The following is a 24663-nucleotide window of genomic DNA, read 5'->3' on the forward strand; positions in this document are numbered from 1 at the left end:
CTCTAGTGTACATTGTGTGTATTTGTGAAAGGCATCTTGGGACTTGTAGTTTTGCAGCTGTGTCTTCACAAAACTGGGCTGAACACTCATGCTAGGGTCCAGCTGCCGCTGGTCTTCAGTTCAGTTACACTTCCACAGTATCACTCATGTCTTGACACGAAGGGGTGATTTCAACCACTTCTCACAAACCCACAAAGGGGCTCTCACCACTGTTCCCCCCCCCAACCAGGGGGAAAGGAACCTGCTCAGTGGGCTTTTGAGCCCCAGAGAGGCAACAGAGACTTGAGTGAAAACCCTGAATTTAATGTGATTTTGCGGGGAGCCCCATCCCTCCCTTTTTACCACCCACCCTTCCAGCCAGTTGTAAGTTGGGTGAGGGCTGCCCCCAGTCTCCGTCCTGCGGCTCTGGGTGCCATCCTGTGCTCAGTCAGCCTCCTGGGCCTGTCTCTCTGTGAATCTCCTGCGAGACATAGGAAGAAGACATTGTGTGGGCTTTGCCACATTAGCCCTAAGATTAGCTCTCTTCTCCAGCCTGCCCCTTCCTACCCACTGTCCTCTAAGCCCCTCACCTTCTCGCATATTCATAGAGTGCCTGCTTGCGCTCCTGTAGGCTCTCCTGCCGGGCCCAGGAGGACTTGGCAAATGTGAGGGCTGTGGGCTGAGGGGTCACCGGGCCAGAGCTGGGGAACTGAGGTGATCACAATGTCAGAGGGCTTGCGAAGTCATCATCATTAAACACGCATCGAACGCCTACTTTGCAAGAGAGGCACTGTGCTAGGGTCTCAGGATCAAAAGAGACATCAAGGATAGGGAGTATGTAGACTGCCCATTCCAGCCCTAGTCCTGGACCTAACCATTTCCTGGGTCTCACCTTAGGGGCGGAGGCTGTGGGAAGGGACTGGGTCCCTTCAGTGATATCTTCAGGCATGAACGCTACAGCTCCCTCAAGCAGATTAGTGATGGTCAAGTCTATACAGCCAGTTCTGGCTGGGGAGAAGGGAAGAGAGAAGAAGGGAGTCTGTTTTCCTGCTCACCTTCTCCCCTCACCACCCACTTTTCCTTTCTGCATCTGTCTCCTGTGTGAGGCTACCCTTTCCCATACCCAGGTCTCTCTGGATGACGCCCAGTGGCACATGGGGTAAAACCTCCTTGACTCTCTGAGCCAGAGTTGCCAGCTGCACATCAGGAGAAGGGCCAGGGGAGGGAGGGAAAGAAGACTGGGCTGCAAAAAAGAAATCCGAAACATGGTGAGTGGAGAACTGGGAGAAAGGTGAGACTAACTAGCACAGGGACAGGAAGGGAATCACAACAGGCTGAGAAAACCCAAACAACTTTGTGTACAGAGACTACACACCTGACTGAGGGCGCAATCTGGGGTGTCTTTGTCGTTTCATGTGCTCTGCTTTGTCTGCTGGAGTGAGTCGTGTCCCTGTCTGGCCCAATTCTTTGGCCACCAGCTAGGGAGAATTGGAAGGTTGGAACTGTCAAGGTCTCAAGACTTCTTCCCCCTCCTCTTAAAGAAAAATCCCACCTCCACCCTGCCTGTGTACCCTACCACCTGTTGTACACGGAGGGCAAACTCCTCATTCCCCTCCCCCAGCTGGCGATGAACAGGAGGGAGCCACCTGCAAAAAAAAACAAAACAAAACAAAAACAAAACAAACCAGGACCATGTTGTGCATGCCTGGGGTAGAGGCTGTCACCCTCTCCCCACTTTGATACTTCTTCTCATGTAACAGTTGTAATCAGGGTGGGAAAACAATACACACTTTGTATTGCCTCTGTGATAGAACCTTGAAACTAAGATCTGCAAACCTCCCTGACCTTGAGGTGAGCTTCTCCCAGTCACCAAAAAGTGAAGACAGTTAATACCTTACTTGATACACCGTGAAAGGAACGAAAAGTGACCACAGCAGTTCTGAGACCCAGGAGGCATCCGACACCGTCTGAAGGGAGGGCATGAAGTGCGGTCTAAGCCTGGGCCAGGAGTGGGAAACTTACTCTCCAAGCCCCAGAGATTTCCTGTCCAACACACACTCACCACAGAGACTAGGGGTCTCTGGACTCGCAGGGTAAGAGGTTGCACCACATCCTGAATAGAAAATGGCCAGGAACTGGAAGATGGAAGAGAGAATAGGATGGGATTCCAGCCAGCCGGTCAGCACCTGACTCAGAACAGAAAACTGTCAAACTGTACGAGTAGATAAATGAGGAATAGAGGTACAAGTGGAAAAAAACTAAAAGCGAACAGAAATCAACTAGGAGGGAAGAGGTAGGGCTGAAAATTGTGAAAACTCAAGGACCCCCCAAGCTTCACCACCTACCCAGCTGGAAACCGATACCTGTGCTCACCCACCTGAAGCGCAGGAGCCCCTCCCGGCCATTGGTGGCCTCTTCCTCAGGGAATAGCAGCAGAGGAGTGGGGGGAAGCCTCGTGGAAGCACAGAATCTCTTGAGTGATTCCACCAACTCCCCCCGCCCATCCATCTCCATGAAGCCTCGAGACCAGCACACAAAACTTGGGGGACTATTGAGTAGAGGCTGGGAATCGACAAGAGAGAAGGCAAGAAAAGAACATTGGGAAGTGAGAAAATAAACTGACATGTGGGGGCAGAGAAGTGGAATCAGGGGTAAGACTCAGTATTTTGTGGTCCCCAAGGGAAACGCGGCGGGCAAAGGGGAGCCTCGGGCTGGGTCCCAGGGAACCGCCCCGTGGAGCTCTCGGCTTCGCCCCCCACTCACGGTGCTACAGCTGGTGAGCAAGTTGACTATGTTATGGTCGAAAGGCGTCACGTGGTTGGAAATGAGGACCCTGACGCGGTGATCCCGGAGTCCGGAGTCCTCCTGCCGGGCCACGAGCCCCAGCACCGCACACATGGTCCGCACCACGAACCTTGGGAAGCAGGCAGTGGTGACTTGACGGCCTCGGGCCGGGCCCAGCCCAGCCCCTCCCGAAACCCCGGGGTCCTTACCTGCGAAGGACACTGTCTGGCAGAGCGCAGCTGACCAGGAAGACGTGGATCCCAAGAAAGAGGCGCAAGACGAGGAGGCAGAATCCGACTGGAGCGTAGAGCAGCAGCGCGAGGAGCAGGAAGCCGTCACCCGGGAGCCTGGGGGCGAAAGGCGAGGTGATCGGGCGCCGAAGGCCGAGTGGACGCGGGAGCCGGCCTCTTTCCGCCAGGGCTCTTACCGGTGCGAGTCAAAGAGCCGCTCCGGCCCCAGCGCGGGGGAAGGATCCATAGCTGCCGCTTTAGGACCGTCCGGCCGCCGCCGCTGCCGCCATCTTCGCGCCCCGCCGCAGGGGCTCCTGGGAAGGCGGAGTCTTCGGGCATCCGCCCAGGGTGCCGGCACCCGAAGTCTTGAGGCGCCCCGGAAGGGTTAGCGGTCCCAGCATGCCTCGCGGGCCCTTGGGCCACCTCATAACTCGTGTCCCGCGGGGACCACAATTCCCGGCATTCGCGCGGCGGGGCGGAGTCGGCCTCCTGGAATCCTGGGTCCGGCGTGCACTTCTGGAGGACTTCAGGTACCGGCGTGCCCCGCGTCCCTCTGTCCGCCAGCTCGCGTCCAGGGCACCGCCTCTGTGTAGGGCGGGCGAGAAGGCAGCCGAGGCGGAGCTGATGGCTGCACTGAGGGCGGGGCGGGGTGCAGGCTGGAGCCTCCGGGGATGGCGGGCTTTGGGGGGGGTTCGCTGGGGGAAGGGACCCCTGTTGACCCCTGACCTCCGGGCCTTGCTGACGTCAGGAACTCCTGACCCTCGGGCCCGAGTGACTTATGGGACCCCCAGTCTCCGGGCCCGGTTGTCTATGGGGGTCCGTGAACCACGGACGTGTCTGACGTCGGGGACTTCGGATTCCCGAGCACGGCTGACGGCAGGGACCCCAGATCCCAGGACCCGGGAGGTCTCAGGGACCCCTGGAACCCGTTCGCGCGTATGGCTGGCGGTGGCGCTGGGCGCTGGGGGGGCAGTGCTGTTGTTATTGTGGGGCGGGGGTCGGGGTCCCCCAGCGGTCCTCGCCTCGGTCCTTGGCCCGCCGCCCACCTCTCCCCGGAGCCAGTACAACTTCATCGCAGACGTGGTGGAGAAGACAGCACCTGCCGTGGTTTATATCGAGATCTTAGGCCGGTAACGGTGGGGAAGAGCGGAAGGCACCCAAGCCGCGGGCTAGAGGGCGGGCGAGCAGGGGTCTGAGCCTTCTTACATCCTTGCTTTCCCCCATCCCAGGCACCCTTTCTCGGGCCGCGAAGTCCCTATCTCAAATGGCTCAGGATTCGTGGTGGCTGCCGACGGTCTCATCGTAACCAACGCTCATGTGGTGGCTGATCGGCGCCGGGTCCGTGTGAGGCTGCTTAGCGGCGACACGTATGAGGCCATGGTCACAGCTGTGGATCCTGTGGCAGACATTGCCACGCTGAGGATTCAGACGAAGGTGGGGGTCTGGGCGGGCTGGGGCTGATTGAAGCTGTGAATTTGCTCACATCTTCGTGTGACAGGTCTGTTATATCCATTCTCCCTCAGGAGCCTCTCCCCACACTACCCCTGGGACGCTCAGCTGATGTCCGGCAAGGGGAATTTGTTGTTGCCATGGGAAGTCCCTTTGCACTGCAGAACACGATCACTTCTGGCATTGTCAGCTCTGCTCAGCGTCCAGCCAGAGACCTGGGCCTCCCCCAAACCAATGTGGAATACATCCAGACTGATGCAGCTATTGATGTGCGTTCTGACATAAGAAAAATGAAAACTAGGTTGGGGGCTGGGGGTGAGGCTGTGGGGTGCAGGCACCAACTGTGATAGATGGTGCATGAGCCTATATACAGAGGTTGGGCTGGGAAAGGAGAGAATTTGGAGAAAGTGCCTACATCCTGGTCATGCCCCCAAGCATAGAGTCCCTGGATTTCTTCCATATTTTCTCCTTGTCCTGCAGTTTGGAAACTCTGGAGGTCCTCTGGTTAACCTGGTGAGTGGGACACCCTTCTTTCCAAGAATCCCTGCCCCAGGTCAGTGTGAGAAGGAGTGTGCTTCCCCTAATTCAGTGATGTTTGGTTAAGTTTCTGAGCAGTCTCCTGTTGGCTATCTCCCAAAATCCAACCAGGTCTCCCCAGCTTCCCAATATTCCCTGCTACTCTTGTTCAGGTATCCCCATCTCCTAATAGGTGTCTGGGCTAGGGAATAGTTGGCTGTATCCCTGCAGGATGGGGAGGTGATCGGAGTGAATACCATGAAGGTCACGGCTGGAATCTCCTTTGCCATCCCTTCTGATCGCCTCCGGGAATTTCTGCATCGTGGGGAAAAGAAGAGTGAGCCTGTCTTGGGATGGGGGGGTGGGAATTCCTTTAAGTAGTGGGAGGGGCATTCACTGGGCTTTGCTTGGGGGGTGGTCTACTGGGAGGAAAGGGTGGGGGAAGGAAGGAGTTAGCTGGGTGAGGCTCATTTGTCCCTCTATCACAGATTCCTGGTTTGGAATCAGTGGGTCCCAGCGCCGCTACATTGGGGTGATGATGCTGACCCTGACTCCCAGGTATGAGCTTTAGGGGTAGTGACCTGTAGGACCACCAGTGTATTCAGTTGTGGGCAGCTAGCAATTCTGTTGAGCTTTGTTCTCAATTTTATGTTTATCTAAGATAAGTTGCCTCACATTTGCGGCTATGGGAAGAGCTGTTCTCTTTCATGATCTTGACTTTCTCATTGCAGTCCATTTTGTACACCTGCTACCAGGTGAATTTCATCCTATTACTGCTTTGATTTAAAAACTTCAATCCATAAACAGGGTGTTTAGTGGCCATTTTCCATTTGTCTCCAATTTAACCATCCAGATATGGCTTCTTACATGAATATATTCTGTTCCAGCCAACCTGATTTCCTACTCCCATGGTTTTATTTATGTCATTTTTACTTTATATACTTAAATACCAGAACCATTCTTCTAGGCTCAAGTTCTACTCTCTCTTTAAAGTTTCTCTTAGGATTCTAGAATGACATTAGTGTTATTGATTTAATACTATGTATCACTTGGAATTAGTTACCTTTTATATACATGTCCCACTTCCTAACTTCCAGAAGGCAGAGAGCCAGTTGCCTTTGTATCCGGAGTATCTAGTGCATGGCCTTGTCCATGCAGTTGTCAGTGTGTTGATGCAAGATTTGAGGTGAACGCAAGATGGGGAGAGTGCCTTGGTGTGGTTAACAGAGTGATCTCTGTCCTTTCAGCATCCTTGCTGAACTACAGCTCCGAGAACCCAGCTTTCCTGATGTTCAGCATGGTGTGCTCATCCATAAAGTCATCCTGGACTCCCCGGCACACCGGTGAGGGAGGGACTGCGCTGTGAGGTGGGGATGGGTGAGGTGTGCATGTCCCCTAGACCTGGGCTGTCTATTCCCTCCTTTCTTTCTCTGTCCATCTTTCACCATAGGGCTGGTCTACGGCCAGGTGATGTGATCTTGGCCATTGGGGAGCAGCTGGTACAAAACGCTGAAGATATTTATGAAGCTGTTCGAACCCAATCCCAGCTGGCAGTGCGCATCCGGCGGGGACCGGAAACATTGACCTTATATGTGACCCCTGAAGTCACAGAATGAGTGAGTGGGTCAGCAGGCGTATGAGTCTCCTGCTCTGATTTCCACCTTGCTTTCCTGGCCTAGGTTCTGAGGGTACCTGGACAGAGGACTAAATGAACCAGTGGGGGGCAGGTCCCTCCAACCACCAGCACCAATCCCTGGGCTCTGAGGAATCAAAAAATGCTTTTTATATAAAATAAAATTATACCTAGCATCATGTTATAGTCAAAAGTAAGGGGGGGTTACTGATCTTTTCCCCCACAAAAAGGTTAGAGGTAAAGCTGTATCCCCCCTCCCCCTCAACTGAGGGGAGACACTGGAGCTGACCCTTCTGACCTCCCTATGCAAGAAAACCAGCTGCTGCTGTCTGTTGTTCTGGGCAGTTAATCAGGTGCTGCTCTTTGTTGTGTGCTTGGCTTGGTGCTGGGCCCGGGAGCAAAAATTCCCCACGCCTGGCCACAGATCCGGCAGCTGGCCTGGGAAGGAGGGCGATAACCTCGGCTTGAGAGTTCCACATCCATAGCGCACAGTGGATGAGTGTGGCAGGTCTGCTGACGTCAGGGGTTTCTTGGTAAGCTCCTGAGGTAATGGCAGCCTCAGACCCCGCTCTTAGGGGCCAGTGGTGGCTTGTGGAGGAGGGTGGCGGCACCTTAGACGATCTGGTTGCTGGTCTGGCCAGGGTAGCGCTCAAACCTCCGGTTGGCCTCTTCACTGAAGGCATCACCTACAAGGTGAATGGGTGGCTTAGGTGGGGAAACAGACCTTCTGTGGGGAAGGGTGGGTAGAAGCAGAGAGGCTGGGAGATCCATAGGCGGGTGGGAAGACACAGAACCCATGTAGGCAGACGGGAATGATGGTCCTTCCCTCCCATTGCCCAGCCTCTCTGGGCTCCTTTTCCCACCAGATACCAATGTGGCAGTTGTGCACCCAGATGCGGTGCCCGTCGTATTTGCAGTTACATTTCATCGCATTGTTGGTAAAGTCGCTTTCTGCTACTTCAAAATTGGGATTGATGACCACCTGTGAGTGGGGGAAAGGCAGCATAACCCATTGTGTTCCTCAGATCCCAGGGTGTCTTTAACAAATATCCCTCCCCCTTGGCAGCTGGAACTCAGGCCCCTGGCACCTGCAGAATGTAGTTTCCTGGCCTCACATCTGTGATGTCAATCCACTGGCAGTCGATGTCATGCCGGTACAGATCCCAGCAGCCCACGGTAATGCCCTGCTCTCCAAAGTTGGCACACTCATACCTCTTGGCGACATCTGAGAGGGATTGGCACATGTCAGTGTGAGGCACGGCTGTGGGATGGAGATACCGACGTCTGCTCAAGGCCCGACTCACCCTCCTGACATTCAGTGTCTTCTAGACAGAAGCTAGCTTTGTGGCCCTCAGCCACCTTGGTGCCATTGGGGGTCAGGATATCATAGTGAGTGAAGATGTCCATGCTGTGGTAGTGCCTGTGGGGACAAAGGGACCCCTGTTGCCTTCCCTACCCCAGCAAGCTTGCCCCCTCACCAGGGACCTTGCCCTTCTGCTTGTACCGCTCACCCATGACACTCGTGCCACACCCAGGAGTGGCGCCCAGCCTTGGGCCTGAAGTCAGCTCGTCCCAGGTTGTGGATCTGGGAGGAGAACCGGAGGAGACGCCTGTGGCCATAGGGCCAGGGGGCTGAGCGGGCCGAACGGGCCAGGCAGTTCTCCTCTGCGGCGCAGTAGAGCATGTGCAGGGGCCGGTCCTCGATGTAGGCCGTCTCTTGCACCAGGGCTGAGTGCAGTAGTAGGTCTGACGCAGCTAGCCCAAGGAAGGAAGCAGAGTGCGGGAGGTCACTGCTGGGGCAGTGGGGAGGGACAGATGGGGGTGCTTCTCCTCCCCCTATGGAGGGCAAGAGGCTGGTTTTTCACAGTCAAGGAGTACCCCTTCAGTTTTGAGCCGTCTTTTTCTCTCGAAGGGGGTGGCCCCGAGCCTCCCTTCCCTGGCCTCACTCACTCTCAGAACAGATGACTCCAGCAGTGAAGCGGGTTCCCGTTCTCTTGCAGGCAATGTGGGTGCCATGATGAGCACACTGGTCCAGGGACAGCTCAGACCCTGTACAGCGCACTCCACTCATCACCACCTCTGTGGTATTCCCTGAGTCCCAGTACCAGGTCTCCTGGGAACATATGTTGGTGTTTCTGTGAGGCCCTGCTGTCCAGCTTCTTGGGCCAAGGGACTCATTTCCACAGTCCTCTGCCCCAAACACAGGCTTTGGAGGCAATGGCCTTGGTTTCCCTCTCCTCACTCACCTGTAGGCCATGGTTGGCATAGCCCAGTCCAAGTTGCCTACAGACCACCATGGCCTCCAGTGTCCCCCAGTCATCCCCACAGATGAGGCCCCAGCGAAGGGACCCAGCTTCCCCTATTTGCACCTCCACTCGCCCCTCATGTTGGCTGCGGCCCCCACTGAGTCGGATCTGTAGTGACACAGAATGGCAGTTCTGGGTAAGCTTTTGGGGAGGGTAATGGGAGTCCATAGCAGGCGTGTGGCTGATGAGTGATTCAGAGGCACATGTGGGCTGGTGAGTGGGGGTGTTGGGTGGGAGCTGCCAGGTGGCGAGGGCCTGGGACAGTGGGCTGGGAAGCTGTCAGGCTGCAGATCATGACCAGGACTGGAGAGGAGGCAAGATCCCTGAACCGAAGTGGAAAGAAAACTGACCTTGGTCTCTACCCCAGTGTAGGGCAAGTTGCATCTGACTCCGGCATCCCGGCTATGGGAACAGTCCTCGGCTGTGATGTTCTTGTGGGGGCACTTCCAGAGGGACAGTTCCTGTCCAGAGCATCGAACTTCACTTAAGTGAATGGCACCCATACCTAGGGTGAGAGGTCAAAGATCAGGAGGTTATAACTGGACCTTCATTGTCTGCCTCGGGGTCTCCTTCCCAAGGGATGTGCCTCCCAGGAGAGTGTGTACCTTTTCCTTCCCTCTTCCACCCATCTTCATCCCCCTCACCCTGCCCCATGCGGGCACCACTCAGAGCCTCTCGAGCACTCCCGAAGCCCAGCTCCCGACACACCACGCTGGCTGCCTGCAGGTCCCACTTGCGGTCACAGACTGTGCCCCACGTGCTGGCCTTCAGGACTTCCACCCGGCCCTCTCCAGGGTGGGCCCCACCCTTTAGACGCACTCGGGTCTATAGAGGAGAGAGACGTGCCCAAAAGCAGTGAATGGAAACAGCACAGAGAAGGCTAAGTGGACCTGGGAGATGAATGAGATTCTGTGGGAGGGAGGGGGTGGTCTCAGGTCTGTGGCCCACCCCCTGGAGAGAGGTTCCTCTCTGTCCTCAAAGGTCAGGGCTGTGCTTAGTCAGGGGGTGGCTAGGCTGTGGGGACCTCCACCTGGGGTAGGGAAGGTTAGAGTCACTGTCACACACCTCCCCCTGAGGCTTCGACTGTTGTTGCTTCTTCTGGCCACTGGACGCTGCGTAGAGAGGGCCTGGCACACAGCTCACCACCGCAGGGGCCCCCCCAGGGCACCTGGTGGTGTCATTGGCACGATAGAACTCCAAGGAGCAGAGGGAGAGGTGGGCCTCGGTGCCCACGCACGCCACCCCATGCAGACCAAAGGAGTGTTGCTGCCGCTGGGCCAGCAGCCTGGGGGGACAGGAGTGGGTGCAACAGGGTAAAACAATGCTCCTCCCTCTCTGCCCCCAGCCCTCCTCCCTCCATGCCTCTGCCATCCCCCAACCTTTCGTGATCATTTCATCCCTTCTTCTTCCCTCTTCTCTGCTGCATTTCCCTCCATAGAGACAAAGGGAAAGGGCAAGTTTCCAGGCTGAAAAAGCCCAGGTTACCCAGACAGGAGGGTTCTTGGGGACCAGCGGCCAAAGTCCCCTCTGGACAGCTAATCTTGAATTACCTGACAGAAACCTTGCTCCGAATGGCTCTAAGTTGCTGGCCCTAAGGAGGCTGGGGTTGAGGCTGCTGGGCAAAGAGAGTGGGAAGCCAGGACTGCCTGGCTGGAAGAGATGGGCAGGACGTAGTGGCTGACACAAACAGGAGGCCACTGAGCCTTCCATTATGCTGAGGCTAAGAGAATGGGAGCACAGAGCCTTCCATTATGCTGAGGCTAAGAGAATGGAATCAGGGTCAGGATGCAAAGGAGTGAGTAAGTCTTGGGTCTAAATGGCTTCTCTGAGGCCAGAGGGTCTCCAGGCCAGAATTTGATGGGTAGTTATGAGAGGAATATACCAGAAGGACTGGGGCTGGTATATGTGGGAATGAAGATGTAGAAATGTAAGACAGAAGTTTGAGACCACATGACCAGAGAAGGAGAATATGCACAACAGAATGGTAGAGATCTCTCCAGACCTGAGCTGAGCTTTAATAAGGTCGTCTATGGTTCTGCAACTTAAATGTAACAGAAAGAAGGTTACTTAGCCACCCAAGCATGAAAGTGGGATTAAACTAGAGACATTAAAACTTAGAAGCACTTTGGAGAGATGCCTTGGGAGATGGAGGGGGCTTGCTTATTGACACAGAATAAAAGATGGCAGCGGGCCCGCGTGATGAGAGCAGTGTCTAGAGAGGAGGGCTCGTAGTGGCGAAGTGGGCCTGTGAGGCTGGCTTGGCGATGAGTTATGTAGTAACGTGCCCATTGCTTGATGTCAGAGGAAGGAATCTGACGACGTGAAGTTATTGGCTAGGAGACGCAGAGAAGAGGAAAAGTTCATACATACAACAGACAAAGGAAGCCTGGAGACTTTATGGAATACCTTTGGAGGCTCAGGATCAGTGGATTCTGAAGCTCAGACACATCAGGTACTCTCCCAAAGTCCTGTGTGGCTGAAAATAAAAGCCAAAGAGGCCACAGGAAAAAAAAATCTCACTCTTCTAAACTTCCTCCTCCCCTTTCCCCACAGTAAAATCAGCAGTGTGCACTTGAATTTGGGGTTCAGGGAAGACCAGAGCATGGCCATGTTGGGCACAGAGGACCCTTAGCTAGAAGGCACTACAAGAACACCCCCAAATTCCGAGCTCCTTTGAAGCCACCAGAAGGAGGAGCTGGGGAAGGAGGGCCCTCAGGGGACCACTGGGTGATGCTAGAATGTGCAGAAGAGAGGAGGGGATGGAAGAAAGGGATAGATTCTTTGTGTCTTCAGCCACTTCTGAAGAAGTTATCAGGGAGACTTATCACGTGCAAACGGCCTTTGGAAGCCCACTGAAGGGTATTCACTCCCTTGAATTCCAAAGGAACCCATGAGAAAATTAGGGAACAGGGAGCCTAACTCTGTCAACTGGGCCAGAGACACAGGGACTATAATCTGAACCCATCCCTGGCAAAGGTTCCAGAGGGGGCCCCAAGTCTCACCTCCAAGCTGGTAGCACCTACTTTAAAAAATCAATCAAATAAAGGTAAGCTGGGAACATTGATCCCTTAGGCAAACTGAACTTGAGGGAGACACAGGTATGGCATCTGAAGGACAGAAGTGCCAGAGGATCTGCTAGAATTCACTGGGGGAAGAAAAATAAGCATATGGGACAGGGTAGTCAGTAGGTGAACTTCTATCAAGTCTTGCAAAAATCCTGTGACAAGCCTAATTCCCCAGAAATCTACATAAGGGCCAGCATCACTTTACATTTCAGTAAATCATCTGGAAGGTGGTTTGCAATAGCTACTGCCGCTCCTCCACATCTAGGTGGGGGCCTCTTGGACCCCTTCCTGACCACAGCCCCATCGCCCTGACTCATCGTCACTCTGTGCGCTCCCTCTCCGCACACCCCACCTGAACTTCATTTACCTCTTGATTGATCCCCTGCCCACTCGGGGTTTGGGTTTGACTTTAAGCTTGGTGAGTTGTCTGAAAAAAGGAGAAAGAAGTTAGTGGAGGTAGTGGTTAGGTATGTGGCCCAGGAAGGACCCTCAATGCAGAGCGTGAGAAGGAGTAAAGTGAAGGGGGCCAGATTTTCCACACACACTGATGGCTACACATCACTGAACTCCATTTTAGGAACTCCAGTTGCTGTGTGGATTCCACAACAGTGATGGGAAACCTAGTCTGTCCAGAGGTGAGGGGAGAGGGGATAAGAGGTAATGGGAGAAGAGAGAAGGGGAATGTGGGTGAATTAAGGGGTGGGGGTGAAGAGTAGTGGGCAGGAAGCATGCAGGCAGCCGGGGCCGGAGTCCCAAGTTATTTGGGGGAAGTATAAGGATGAGGAGGCTTCTCCTCAACTATTGCTATATTATTTCCTCCCTGTGCACCCTACGATCAAAGCTTGCCCATCCCCATGCCTGCTTCCCCACCCCCTAGAATGGCCATTTTGCGGCTACATCCCTAATTCATCATCTTGGGTTCTGGGATGGACATGGATAGGCTGCCTTCCATCCATCCACCTCCTGGGGCCACAGGGGCAAACAGGAGGTCCCGGGGCTCTTGCCCCATTACCTTCCAAGGGGCTTGGGGCGTCGGGCCGAGGCTTTGGCCGCTCGCTTCCTCAACTTTCTGCGAGGATAAGACAATAGCAGAGTCAAGATCAGTCTAGAACCAAGTGGGAAAGGCTGGTGCAGCTGGGGCCAAGGGCAAATTTCTTTTCCAACAGGGAACTTGGAAAGTCAGCGGGATGTTATGAGATACTCCCAAGGCTCAACCCTTCACAGCTGTTTGGCTTCACATGCCCATAACCAGGCCGATGAGCAGCGGTGAAGCGCAGGGACTCAGGCTGTTAGAGCCCCTATATCAGCATCCACAGAAACTAGTCTGGGGCAGATGGGTCATGAGAACCAGGCTCAGTATCAGGGTTGCTCTAAACCTGAGGGGAGGACTTTGGGGAAAGGTATAAGTAGGAGGGTGTTAGACTGTTAAGATTGTCAGACTGACTGGGCAAGGAGAGAGCTCTGGCCTGGTTATAGGGAGGCTGACTGTCTTTTATTCTTGGATGTTCTCTGACTTCTGGCATTTCCAGGTCTGAGGCCTGTGGACCAGGACCAAGGCTGGATGTCCAAGAAAGTTAAGTTGGTTTGACTGGGAAACATGAGGCCAGGCGGGTTAGGATGACAGCATCCTTCCTGCCTAAATTAAATCCCATATGCTTTAGCCATTCACAAACAGAGCTCAGCTCCCAGACTTACTTCCAGAGAAGTAAGCCTAAAACTTTATTTCTTTTTAATTGGCCTAAATATTTGACCTATTTTATTCTTCAAGAGGTTGCCTTAAATCTAATGTCTGGAAACTAGGGCTGTCTCTCCTTTCGTTCTCCCTTTGATTTTAAAGACTTTAATTTTGTCCCCTCTCTGTTCTTTCTGACTATGCACAGATGAATGCAGGTCTGGCCTTTCTGTTCTTACAAGTTTATGGATCTCTCTGTCATCATCATCTTACTTATCCCTTCTTTAAACATGTTCTTACTCTGCTGTTTTCTCCTGAGGAGTCCTATCTGGACAAAACATACTGTACGCAGATACACTTGGGTGTTAATACATAGATTTGAGGGACGCCTGGGTGGCTCAGTTGGTTAAGCAGCTGCCTTCGGCTCAGGTCATGATCTCAGCGTCCTGGAATCGAGTCCCACATCGGGCTCCTTGCTCGGCAGGGAGCCTGCTTCTCCCTCTGCCTCTGCCTGCCTCTCTGTCTGCCTGTGCTCGCTCTCTCTCCCTCTCTCTCTGACAAATCAATAAATAAAATCTTAAAAAATATATATATAGATTTGAGACCGCGCAGAAGCTGCTTGATTTTTCCTGTCCTGGCTTCTTCCTGGGATGTATTTAGTTGGTCTTTTTGCCAAAATATCCATTATGTCCAACATTCCTAGGAAAGTGTGTACAATAACTCTCAGGTCCCTTTCCTGAGACATTACTAAGAGTTTAGAACCTCTCATCACACAAGTACAGTGTGAAACTTTTTCTCCAAACGTCTTTTTCTCAGATCTGTCTAAAATGAAATATATTTTGTGTTCTCTTTCAAGAATATCTCAATCCTCTGACTAGTACTCAGAAAAATGCATTATTATCTAGAAATTTAGAAGTACTTCTTCTCTTTGTTATTTATAAGGTTCTTATATTAAATATCCTATGGTATACTTAGTTATATTTAAGGTACAACATAGATTATATTAAGAACCTGGTGCTTGTTTAGGACCAGTACTGATATCTATCTTTATTTACACTCCTTCATTCACAAATGTGCTTGTTTCCCCCCCATCATTTGTTTCTTCAACCATCAAACATAAAAGCCTACTTACATCTATGTGCCCTCTTCTCAATCCAACTACCTATCTTCTCTAAGGCCACTCCCCCCAATATTTCCGAATTCCATCCCTTAGGATCTTTTTTCTCTTCAGTTGAGAATCACGTACAATCTCTCCTCAACTGAATCATTTTAAACATGTTCAGATCTCTCTCACACACACACCCACACACACCCTCCATCCCAGTTCTCCCCCCTTCTTCATTGAAAGCACTGTCAAGAGTTGTCAAATGCTCCACTTTATATCCTCTCTCTTACCACTCATTCCTTAACCCACTCTTCTCTGGTTTTCCCCCATCACTCTGCAAAAATAAATCTAGTAGACAGTTTCAGTCTTTATCTTATTTACCTCTCCAAAGAACTGCTGTACTCTTCTTCTCTCCTTCCTTGACTGTCCTAACACTCCTAGTCTGGTTTGATTCCTAATTCTGTTTACTCTCTCTTGGTCTTATTCACAGGCTCCTCCCCTAGTTAGTCACTTAAATTTCTGGAGCACTGTCTGAGGCATTCTACTCAGTCCATATCCTCTCTTTATAAGTTCTCATTTATACCTAACCTTGTATATTCCATTGCATTCTTGATGTTTCTACTTAGATGTCTCAAAGTGTTCTAAAATGTAATGTAGGTCCAAAAAATAAACCCACAATTCTTTCAGCAAAATCCACTCCAGAAACCTAAGAGTTAACCTTGATACTTCTCTTTTTGACTCCCAAAGTCAGTCCATAACCAAGTTCCATCAGTGTTACTTCCTAAACATCTCTCCAGTCCATCCAATCTTGTTCTTCTCCAAACCATTCTCAGAAATGCTGCCAGAGTGATCTTTTGGAGCCCCAAAACCTCATCACAGCTTCTCACACCCCTCTTTGTGAAAACATTTCACTTGGTTCCCAGGGCTTTTATTATAAAGACCCAAATCCTTAATGTCGCCTGTAAAGTCTTCCACAATCTCTTGTCACCTCTGTGTTCTCAGCATCTTGCACAGTGCTTTTCAAATAGCAGGAGTTCAATAAATAGCTTTCAGCACTAAAGCTCTTAGAACCTCAATTTCTTTGCCTACAAAAGGACAGTAAATGATTCAATTATCTTTACATCCTTTTCCTCTTCTAAAATTCTATAACTTTCACGTGTTCTAAGGCAGAACTATAAAACCAACTTGAAAAAGTGCTAAATGCATCACATTTTGATTTTCTCATTCTCAACATCTTACTGGCTTCCTCTAAAATCTAGCCAATGTATCTTCTTTCTCTAAGGAAGGTAGAGTTCTTCGTAATATTCTTGCCTCTCTTTTATGATGGTATTACCTGTGGGAATGCTCCCTCTGTCTGATGTGACCTGTGAAAGGCAATCTGGATCATATCCCCATCACAGAATCTCCCAGGACTCCTATAACCCCTTTACTCACTACAACTGATCTCTCTACTCAGTATGTGTCCTTCTCCAGCCTTCATATCCCAGATTCAGTAACAGTTTGCAATGTCTACACAAATATTCCCAATCTCTGAACGTTACCTCAGACCATGCACATCTAGGGATAATTGTTGGGTCTCAGACTTGCCAAGGATGGCTCACTTGGAAAGTTGGTGGGTATTACCTTGGAGCCAGAGATGACTGATGGCACACACCATCCTCCTTTCTAGCAGCTTCAGGGTCATTTGCCATGTGTCTTCTCTTATTTTCTGCTACCAGTCATCCTACAGCTCTTCACTCCCTCTCTCTTGGCTGTCACCCTCCAAATCAGCTTCACTTTTGTAACAAACTCCTAACTAGCCTTACTGCACCCTGAACCTCCATCCTCCAATTTACTACTATTGGGTAAACTTTGACGACACTGGCCTTATTTTATCAGTGTTCTACACAAATACTTTTATTTTTAATTTTGTCATAGAATAAAGATGAAACTCTCCAAAGTGGCATGAAAAGTGTTCCATTTTCTGACTTTTAAGTATCCAGATCTTTCTTCCATTATTTTTTAGCACAATCTTCTACTCTAGTCAACCACTTTTGAAAAATATCCTCATCACTGTCCTCTCTGTCTGGGTCAGCAATGACTCCATTTCGCCAAATCCAGCTTTTATTTCTCAGTCCTTGTGCTTTTAGACCCATCAGCAGCACTGAGTCAGGTGACGACTCGCTCCCTCTCTTTCTTGAAGCCCGTTACTTGGCTATAGGCTACCACACACCCCTGGTTTTCTTTCTACCTCACTTCACTGTTTGCATGTTCACTCTGTCTTCCTGATCTCATAACATTTGAGCTCTCAGTTCAGTCCTTGGACTCCTCTTTTCCTGTTTACACTCACTCCCTTGGTGACACTGTCCAGTTTCAAGACTTGTAATACTTTTATTCAACTGAACTCTAGAGTCATATACCCAATTGCCTACTCAGCCTCACCATTTCAATGTCTTAGAGAACCTCAAAATTAACGGGTCTAAAACCAAGTTTTAATTATTCAATGTCCCCTACCTCCTCCTCAAACAAAATGTCCTCCACCCACTGTCTTCCTTATCCGAAAAGGCCAACTCCATACTGAGCTCAGGCTCAAAACCTTGGAATGAACCTTAACTCCTCTCCTTCTCTCGCACCATATTAAATCCATCCGCAAATCCTTTTGGTTCTACCTTCAACCATACACACAGTGTGATCATTTTTCACCACTCTCACTGGTCACCATCCCCTCTCACTTTCTTTACTTGGCTTTCAGGAGACAATAACCCCCTAACTAATTTCTCTGCCTCCCTGACTCTACTGCATCCCTTACAGTCTATTTTTAAAGCAACCAAAATAATACTTTAAAAATGGAAGTCAGATGTCATACCTCTGTTCAAAACCTTATCTTACACAGAGAAAAAAACAGTCTCCCAAATGTCCCTACATGATCGGGCTCCCCATACTTTCTGGATCTCTTCCCATATCATTTTCTCTCTTGTTGCCTCAGCTGCAGCCACAGTGGTCTCTAGGAGCCTGACAAAAGTGCTTTCTCCCTCCCTTCACCCCTCCCCTGCCCCCTAGGATCTTTTATGATCTCTCTTCCTGTAAATGTTTGGCTAAATTTCTACATAGTTTGTGCCTTAAATCTTTTCTCGAATGATGCCTTTTCAAAGAGGCCTTCTCTGACTGCTTTATCTAAAACTGCAATCCCACTTCCAACTTTCTATCTCCTTCCCTGCCTTATTTTTATCTATTACACTCTTTGCTATCCTTGCATTTAAAAATTTTTCTATTTTCCAATTCTTCCTTAGTCCATGAGATCAGGGATTTTTGTTTTGTCTACTGTTGAATCCTTTTGTCTACTGTTGAATCCCTAGTGGCTACAACAGCCCCTGGCACACCGTAGACACTCAATAAACAAATACTGAATGAATGGATCTCTTCACCTTTGTTCATGCTAGCTTTGTCACTTGAAATCCCTGCTTTTTACATTGTACTAATCTTTCAGAACCTGATGTTTGCATTAGGGAAGGTGAAGAACAGCACAGAGAAAGAAATATAGTCCCAAGACAGATAACAGTGAAGGAGTACAGCACACAGGTATTTAAAAACCGTTTGAGTCTCTAGACCAGATAAAGTATATTACTTGGAAATGAAAGAACTTTCAGATGTGCAGACAGCCAAGGCAAGGAGAATTTGAGCAAGTCTGGAGAAGACCAGAGGTTGGATAATGTATTGACTTTCAAAAAGAAGAAAAAGGATTCCTTAAGCTAAATAATAACACTCTAGAATACATTATTAAATGGAAAGTTTGTGAAAAGTGAGGAAAATATATGGAGATTCTTAGAAACCTAGAAGGATTTCAGTAAAAATGAGCTCAAACCATCATGATTTCTTTTTTGATAAGATTACTAAATTGGAAGGCTGGAGAATGGCCGTGAACATAATATATCTGGATTTTAAGGGAGACTAACAAAATGTCCCATGATTTCATTATAGATAAAATGATGAAATGTTGGCTACCTCATTGTAGTGTTCAGTATGTTCCCAATTAGTGGAAAAAACATTTCACAACTAATGAGTAAAGACTTGATGAGTAATGAAGAGTTAGACTTTGGTTTTGAACATTTCAACAATTTTAACAGTCACGCTGATGAAGGCAGAAGACATAGCTATCTTGTACATCCTTGAGAGGAAGCTGGGAGGGATGGCAAATTGAAAATAATGTCAAGATTCAGGATTATCTCATGGGTTATCGTGGCTTTGTAATGGTTTTTCAATGATGTGTCCAACTAATTTAATAGGGTAAACTCAACATAGATTTAGGTTCAAATAGTCTTTTCTATTAGGATCAAGGATAAGGGAAGATCTGAATTGGTTTTAGATGACTACCAGTTCAATATGAAGAGTGGGGTGTTTGCTCAACAGAAAGTCAATACCAAGTCTGGGCATGCTCTACCCAAAGGTGAGCATTTGTACTGTACCCTGCCCTGATCAGACCGTATCTGAAGTTGTGTACCCAATGCAAGGTCACCTAGATGTCCAGAGGTCTTTCTGCAAAGCTCAACTAACGAAGAGCTGAAAACAATTAGCAGTTTAGCCTGCAAAACAGATTACAGAGAGACTGTAAAGATTTCTAAACTCCTCAGAATGACGGCAAAAGATTCTCCAGGGTAGCCAAGCGCTGCAAGCACAGAACCGTTCACGCATGGGATCCGTTACTTAGGAAGCCAGCGCATACACCCCGGCTCCAGGGCAGGTGGAGAGGGCCGGGCCGAAGGATATTCCGGAAAACTTGTCTAGGAGTCCCGGGGGCTCTCGAGGCCTTTGGAGGGCAGGGCCCCACCCTCCCCGCGCCCTCTGACCCTCAGGGATTGGCCCTCTGGCGGGAACACGCGCGCCCAGCCCCTCACTGGACACACCCAGGCACCGCCTCCGCAGGGCGCAGCCGCGCGCTCCCTGAGCTCGCCCCGGGGTCGCGCCCGCGCAGTAACCGTAACCGCCCAGCGGACCGCAGGCCGCTGGGCGTGGCCTCGCGAGGCTTGGCGCGCGCCCCGGGACGCGGAGAGTCTGCCTGCCAACCGATGGCGTCATGGGCACCGGCCCACGCCCCGCGCCACTCGCCCCGCGCCACTCGCCCCGGCTGCGGGCCCGAGAGAGCCGAAGCCTTGTTTGCCCCAGTTCAGACCCGCCCCGAGGAGCCCTTCATGGTCCCACAAGATTTCTCAACTCTCCAGTTTGGAAAGGGCCTCCATATTTCTCCACTGCTGCAGAGCCCCGGACCCTCCCTGGGGTCGAGACACCAACCCTTTTAGTAAGCACCCCTCAATCCCAGCCCTCTCCACTCAGCGCCCACATCCCTTCACCTGTAAAAGGCCGTGTTGACCCTCTTTTCGCTAGGGAAGCCCAGCATCCCGCAGACCACGTGGCTGTTATGGGCACTCCAGCCTTTGTCACACACTTGCAACCAGCCGTCGGGAAGCCTGACTTCGACCAGCCCCTCGGTCACTGGCAGGGGCCGCCTGCCCCGCCCCACGGCCGGTCGAAGTCGCACCTCCTCCACTTGCAGGTGCTGTTCTACCTGGGATAGGACCACAAGCAGAGGAAGGAGTCTCAGTAGCGCCTTTCCCATGTCCTCTCACCCTCACAGACCCCTGATCAGTGTGCTTGCTGTAAAGCCCGTGGCGAGTAGGCGCTAGTACAGGGCTGAGAGGCATGCCTGCTCTCTGCAGTGAACGGACTCTCCTGGACCGCGAGAGTGGAAGGGCATGTGCTCTGAGAAGCGATTGAGGGTGCTGGGGAAGCTGAGGAAGGAGTGCCCAAGTCAGCCCCAGCGTGGGGGGCAGTTCGCAGAAGAAGTGGCGTGGAAGCAGTAGGAGAGATTAGGAAGGGAGATGTTCCCAGAGAGCAGGAACATCTGAAGGGAAGGAGAGCAACGGATGCCCTGGGGACCAGGGATGAAGCTGGAGAGGCTCATGCCAGGCTTAGTAATGTGAATGCCAATGCTAAAACAATCCTGGGCTTTAATATGTCTAGCTCTATTCTTTGTCCACACCCTGCTAAGCTTCCCACTAACCCAAATTAGCTTGTGAGGCATAGGGGATCCCCTATCCTCTAGTATCCCCTCTACCCACATAAACCGCCCTGGCCATCCTGGGTGAGATGTGTATGTTGTGAGTACGAGCATATCAATGGCAGACCTCAATGACATTAGAATCTGAGAAGCCAGGGAGGCGCTGGTCCTTGCAGATGACTCCGGCATCCTCATCGTGAGTGCAGTCACTGTTCCCCCAGCCCCGGGAGGCACATTCAGTCACACTTTGCTCAGTCCCACTGCAGCTCAGGTTGTCCAGCCAGATGCGGCCTGGGGAGAGAGAGATAGGGGAGAGAGAGACTTGTGGAGGCAGGATGGAGGAGTGGGGGAGGGAATGAGGATGTTGGGGAGAGTGAGCATATAGGCCTCACGTTTGGCCAAGATGATCCCATTTTTCAGCTAAGATAATGGGTGTGCAAGAGACAGGACACCCTGGGAGGAAAGGGAGCACAGGACTGATGGAGGGCCAGTGGTGATCTCAGGGATACTCAAGAAGTTGGTACGGTGAATAAAAAATTGAGACTCAACACTGAATTTCTGATCAATCCTGACCTATTCAGTGATAGCTACAATTAATCAAGTACCTGTTGAGCGTTAGGCACTCTGCCATGTATGCATACACATGAGTATTCTTAGAGCTGCTCCCATTTTACATAAATTGGAGTTCAGAGAAATTAAGTAACTTGCCTAAGGCCACACAGCCAACACATGGGGACTTAGGGGTTTAAGGCATTTGTGAGACTTGGAAATCTAAGATCTTTGACCTCAGCCTTGCTTTCTCCCATGGGCCTGCCCTGCCTGCACTGCCACATTGCCCCTTGTTTTTCTTTCTGCCTGGACCACATTGAAATGAATATCTGACTTATCAGAGTTGGATGGACCCAAACCACATGGGACTCCACCCAATGTGACTTGTCTGTCACAGCCAATGGCAAGGACCCATCACATACGTCCTGACAGGACTTACCCAGTTTCTGCTGGGATGCCTACTTCCTGTTCCACCAGGCCACTGGAACCATCACAGAGTTCTTGTGACTCTTTATGACTTTCCCCCACCAGGTCTGATTCAGACCTTTGAGGCCATTCAGAAAACACCCTCAGCCAAATGACTGTCTTCATATTTGAAGACAACCTTCAAGTAAGTGCTCTCCAAAACCTTTTCTTTTCATATCAAACACTCCTGGTTCCTTCAGCTATTCCCTCTTGAAACTTGGCTTCCAATCTTTCACATCTGGGCAGCTCTCCTCTGAAAGAATTTCTGTTTTCTACTGTCTCTCTTAAATGTGACATCTACAAGGGACACTTTATTCCAGAAGTTGTCCAGCCAGTGGGAAGTGGGGGATGTGCTGCAGACTGCCTGGGCTTCTGGCCATCAATCCTACTGTGGGCTCATACAATGGAAGTATCTTCAGGTCTCCGAATTCCTCCTATGCTCCCCCACCCCACTTCATGTGGTATGAGTTTACACCTTGTTCTTAGTCAGTTCCAGCTTGCTGGTTTCAGCTCTTGCCTATAATTTGATTTTGTCAGCTGCAGTATCTGTGATCCCTTCTGTTTGGGACATCCAGACACCATTTATTTGCTCTCAGCTTTCCATCAAGCCAACTGTACTTTACTTGTACAGGGTTTACCTGTAGCTGTGTCCTAGCATTTGTCTTTGTGGAATCATACATAGGCAAAAGAAAAGAATTTATTGATCACCTCGTCATTTTGTACCTAGGGCACCCGAAGTTCAGAGAAGGCACTGAGCAGCCTAAGGTCACAGAGGCCTGAGAAGTGACTGTCAACCATGGGTGTACTTGACAGTGCTGTTTCTGGTGTCCTGGCTTCCCACGCCTGCCCTGGTGTTCTCTCTCCCTGCATTAAGGCAATACCTCAGCCACACATGGAGCCTTGCTCACCTGTTCCAGGGCCGTATTTGGCACTGTGGGTCCAGCCCGTGGCCTCTGTGAAGCCCAGCTCCCGGCAGAGGACGTGGGCAGCCTGCAGGGTGAAGTCGTCATCGCAGATGGTGCCCCACTCGCCAGCTCGCTGGATCTCCACGCGGCCCTCAAAGGGCTTCCGGGGGAAGCCAGCCAGCCGGAACCGCAGCCCCTGGCTCCCAGGCCTCTTCTCGGGGGCCGTGGATGGGGATGGAGCTCCCAGGCAGGAGCAGCACAGCAGGCACAGCAACAGCCCCCATGGGCTCCACTGCCGGATACTGACAGGTCGCATGGCAGGGAAGGCCTGGGTGCCCCAGAGAGAGACAGTGTGTAAGACAAACCAAGTCCAAGCCAAGCCTGGCTCCCAGAGAAAGGTCAGGAGAGGAAGAGAGACACTGAAGAAGGACAGAGACAGAGACCATGTGAGAGAAAAACAGAGACCAGGGACTAAGTGAGAAACACAAATTCAGTAAGAGCAGAAACAGAGTCCGAGAGGCAGGGACCAGGGAGGGGGGAGTGAGAGGGAGAGAGACAGAGACACAGAGATAGAGAGGTTCTCCCTCAGCATCAGTTGTTCTGTCCCACAAGGTCCTTCCCTAGCTGTCCTCATCACCTCTATTATCCCCACCCACTGGTCTAAGAGACCCAAAGATCAAAAGACAGCGATTAGAGACCAAGAGGCAGAGAATGGTTGAGAGGAAGAGATAAAGACTGAGCAGGAGGGACACCCAGACAGGATGTGAGAGGAAGGGAAACTGTGGGAAAGAAAGGGGATTAAACAGAAAGAGACCGTAGAGAGAAACAATGTGGAAGATAAATAGAAAGTGACTGTGAAAGAGGCAGCACACAGAGCATAGAGAGACGCAGGCAACAGGTAAGGAGAGGGCCTGGTAGGAGCCAAGGAAGGGTGACGGCAGGGATCCAGAGATTCCATTCAGCCAGTCAGACAGAGGACAGATAGCTACTGATTGTGGAGAGAAGCAGGTGAGGGGGCTTAGGAGCCCCTCAGACCTTAGGTTCCCTGATTGGCAGCCAAGCCTAGAGTCCTGTCTGGGCAGATTCCACGGCAGAGCCCAGGGTGCACGGAGAACCCCCTCACACCCTATCCACGCAGGGTCTCACATGCCCTGCGGGGTCAAGGGGCCCAGGAGGGCCAGGCCTCAAGCTGGGAGGGGGAATGGGGTGGGGTTATCCAAACCTCCTGCCAACACTGCCATCGCTGTCACCGGGCAACAGGAGGCCAGGGCACCAATCAGTTCCTCAGCCAAGGCCTTCCCTCTGTCTGGGACTGAGAACAGCCCCTCTCCAGCAAGGGGCCCCCTGAACATGCTTTCCCCAACTCAGACAAACAACACAACAGGACAGCTTTGTTCTGGGGACATTTTGGCTTGGGGGCCCAGGGATAGGGCCTCATAGAGGAGCCTCCAGCCCTAGGGCCCCAGCGGCTGCCCTATTTGGAACACTCTGCAGCCCTCTACCCTCCAAATACCTGCCTCTCTCCACTCTTCTTGTCTCTCTTTCTCTCTTTTTTTAAACGATAGAACCTCTGTTGGTTGGTTTCCCCTCGACCCCATCCTGCATCACCCCTTTTCCGTGGTCCCGCCACCATCCTCTCCATCCGAAACTCCCCTTCCTCCCGCGGCAGCGTGACTCCCCCTACCTTTGAGCGGGACTCTAGGGGCTGGGAGAAGAGTCCAGGTCCTGGAGATCGGTCCTAGGACTTCCCAAAAAAAGTGCTCGGCCAGGGGAGACTGGACCCCCCCTCCCTCCCCCCTCTCCTTTCGTCCCTCCCACGTTCCCTTGAGCCCTCCCACATTCCGCCTTCTCCTTCGATTCCTCCCTGGCCAGCTCCCTCCTCTTCTTTTGGTCCTCCCCTCCCCCGTGGAGCTGGCCTGCGGCCGCTCCACCTCCTCCCACTCCCCATCGCCGACCCTGCCCGGCCTGCTCAAT

General features: G+C 51.5%; 3 protein-coding genes across 6 annotated transcripts; 1 reads left to right on the forward strand and 2 right to left on the reverse strand.

Moving 5' to 3' along the window:
• Nucleotides 1-282: 282 nt before the first annotated feature.
• AUP1 (AUP1 lipid droplet regulating VLDL assembly factor) lies at nucleotides 283-3391 on the reverse strand. The gene is given in 13 exon segments (XM_044261484.1): nucleotides 283-460; nucleotides 570-688; nucleotides 872-987; nucleotides 1103-1222; nucleotides 1355-1457; nucleotides 1559-1625; nucleotides 1873-1946; nucleotides 2042-2114; nucleotides 2357-2541; nucleotides 2743-2893; nucleotides 2973-3110; nucleotides 3191-3291; nucleotides 3294-3391. Coding segments are annotated over 13 exon segments (1323 nt in total). The 5' UTR covers nucleotides 3333-3391; the 3' UTR covers nucleotides 283-423.
• A 153-nt stretch (nucleotides 3392-3544) lies between these two features.
• On the forward strand, nucleotides 3545-6770 carry HTRA2 (HtrA serine peptidase 2). The gene is made up of 8 exons (XM_044261482.1): nucleotides 3545-4123; nucleotides 4223-4427; nucleotides 4517-4711; nucleotides 4923-4955; nucleotides 5190-5295; nucleotides 5447-5516; nucleotides 6206-6301; nucleotides 6409-6770. Exons 1-8 carry the CDS (start codon nucleotides 3618-3620, stop codon nucleotides 6572-6574), a joined length of 1377 nt encoding a protein of 458 aa, XP_044117417.1. The 5' UTR covers nucleotides 3545-3617; the 3' UTR covers nucleotides 6575-6770.
• A 103-nt stretch (nucleotides 6771-6873) lies between these two features.
• Nucleotides 6874-24502, reverse strand: LOXL3 (lysyl oxidase like 3). 4 transcript variants are annotated; one of them, XM_044261481.1, is made up of 15 exons: nucleotides 22693-24367; nucleotides 20898-21061; nucleotides 20064-20278; nucleotides 12975-13031; nucleotides 12330-12389; nucleotides 9963-10182; nucleotides 9542-9722; nucleotides 9248-9402; nucleotides 8838-9005; nucleotides 8542-8704; nucleotides 8103-8346; nucleotides 7896-8011; nucleotides 7680-7816; nucleotides 7462-7573; nucleotides 6874-7277 (listed from the first exon to the last, which is right to left on the reverse strand). In XM_044261481.1, the coding sequence occupies exons 1-15, from the start codon at nucleotides 23003-23005 to the stop codon at nucleotides 7204-7206; spliced, it is 2379 nt and encodes a 792-aa protein (XP_044117416.1). In that variant the 5' UTR covers nucleotides 23006-24367; the 3' UTR covers nucleotides 6874-7203. The 4 variants fall into 4 exon arrangements, with proteins under 4 accessions (XP_044117416.1, XP_044117413.1, XP_044117415.1 ...); XM_044261478.1 differs by lacking the exons at nucleotides 12330-12389; nucleotides 12975-13031 and adding an exon at nucleotides 24374-24502 and having other exon boundaries at nucleotides 22693-23017; XM_044261480.1 differs by lacking the exons at nucleotides 12330-12389; nucleotides 12975-13031; nucleotides 20064-20278; nucleotides 20898-21061; nucleotides 22693-24367 and adding an exon at nucleotides 11304-11324.
• Between the last annotated feature and the right edge of the window lie 161 nt (nucleotides 24503-24663).

This window comes from Neovison vison, chromosome 8 (genome assembly GCF_020171115.1).
Source record: "Neovison vison isolate M4711 chromosome 8, ASM_NN_V1, whole genome shotgun sequence".
Classification (NCBI taxonomy): domain Eukaryota; kingdom Metazoa; phylum Chordata; class Mammalia; order Carnivora; family Mustelidae; genus Neogale; species Neogale vison.

What these genes read in the sequence shown, in the direction of transcription:
- LOXL3 (XM_044261481.1), bottom strand. Translation starts at nt 23,005, where the DNA reads ATGCGACCTGTCAGTATCCGGCAGTGGAGCCCATGGGGGCTGTTGCTG. An exon ending in CAGATTCTAATGTCATTGAG is followed by an intron (nt 20,279 to 20,897) that starts GTCTGCCATTGA and finishes GTCCTATCCCAG; the next exon opens with GTAGAACAGCACCTGCAAGT. An exon ending in GTGTGGCACGAGTGTCATGG is followed by an intron (nt 8,012 to 8,102) that starts GTGAGCGGTACA and finishes TTGTCCCCACAG; the next exon opens with GCACTACCACAGCATGGACA.
- HTRA2 (XM_044261482.1), top strand. Translation starts at nt 3,618, where the DNA reads ATGGCTGCACTGAGGGCGGGGCGGGGTGCAGGCTGGAGCCTCCGGGGA. An exon ending in GAGGTCCTCTGGTTAACCTG is followed by an intron (nt 4,956 to 5,189) that starts GTGAGTGGGACA and finishes GTATCCCTGCAG; the next exon opens with GATGGGGAGGTGATCGGAGT. An exon ending in ATGCTGACCCTGACTCCCAG is followed by an intron (nt 5,517 to 6,205) that starts GTATGAGCTTTA and finishes CTGTCCTTTCAG; the next exon opens with CATCCTTGCTGAACTACAGC.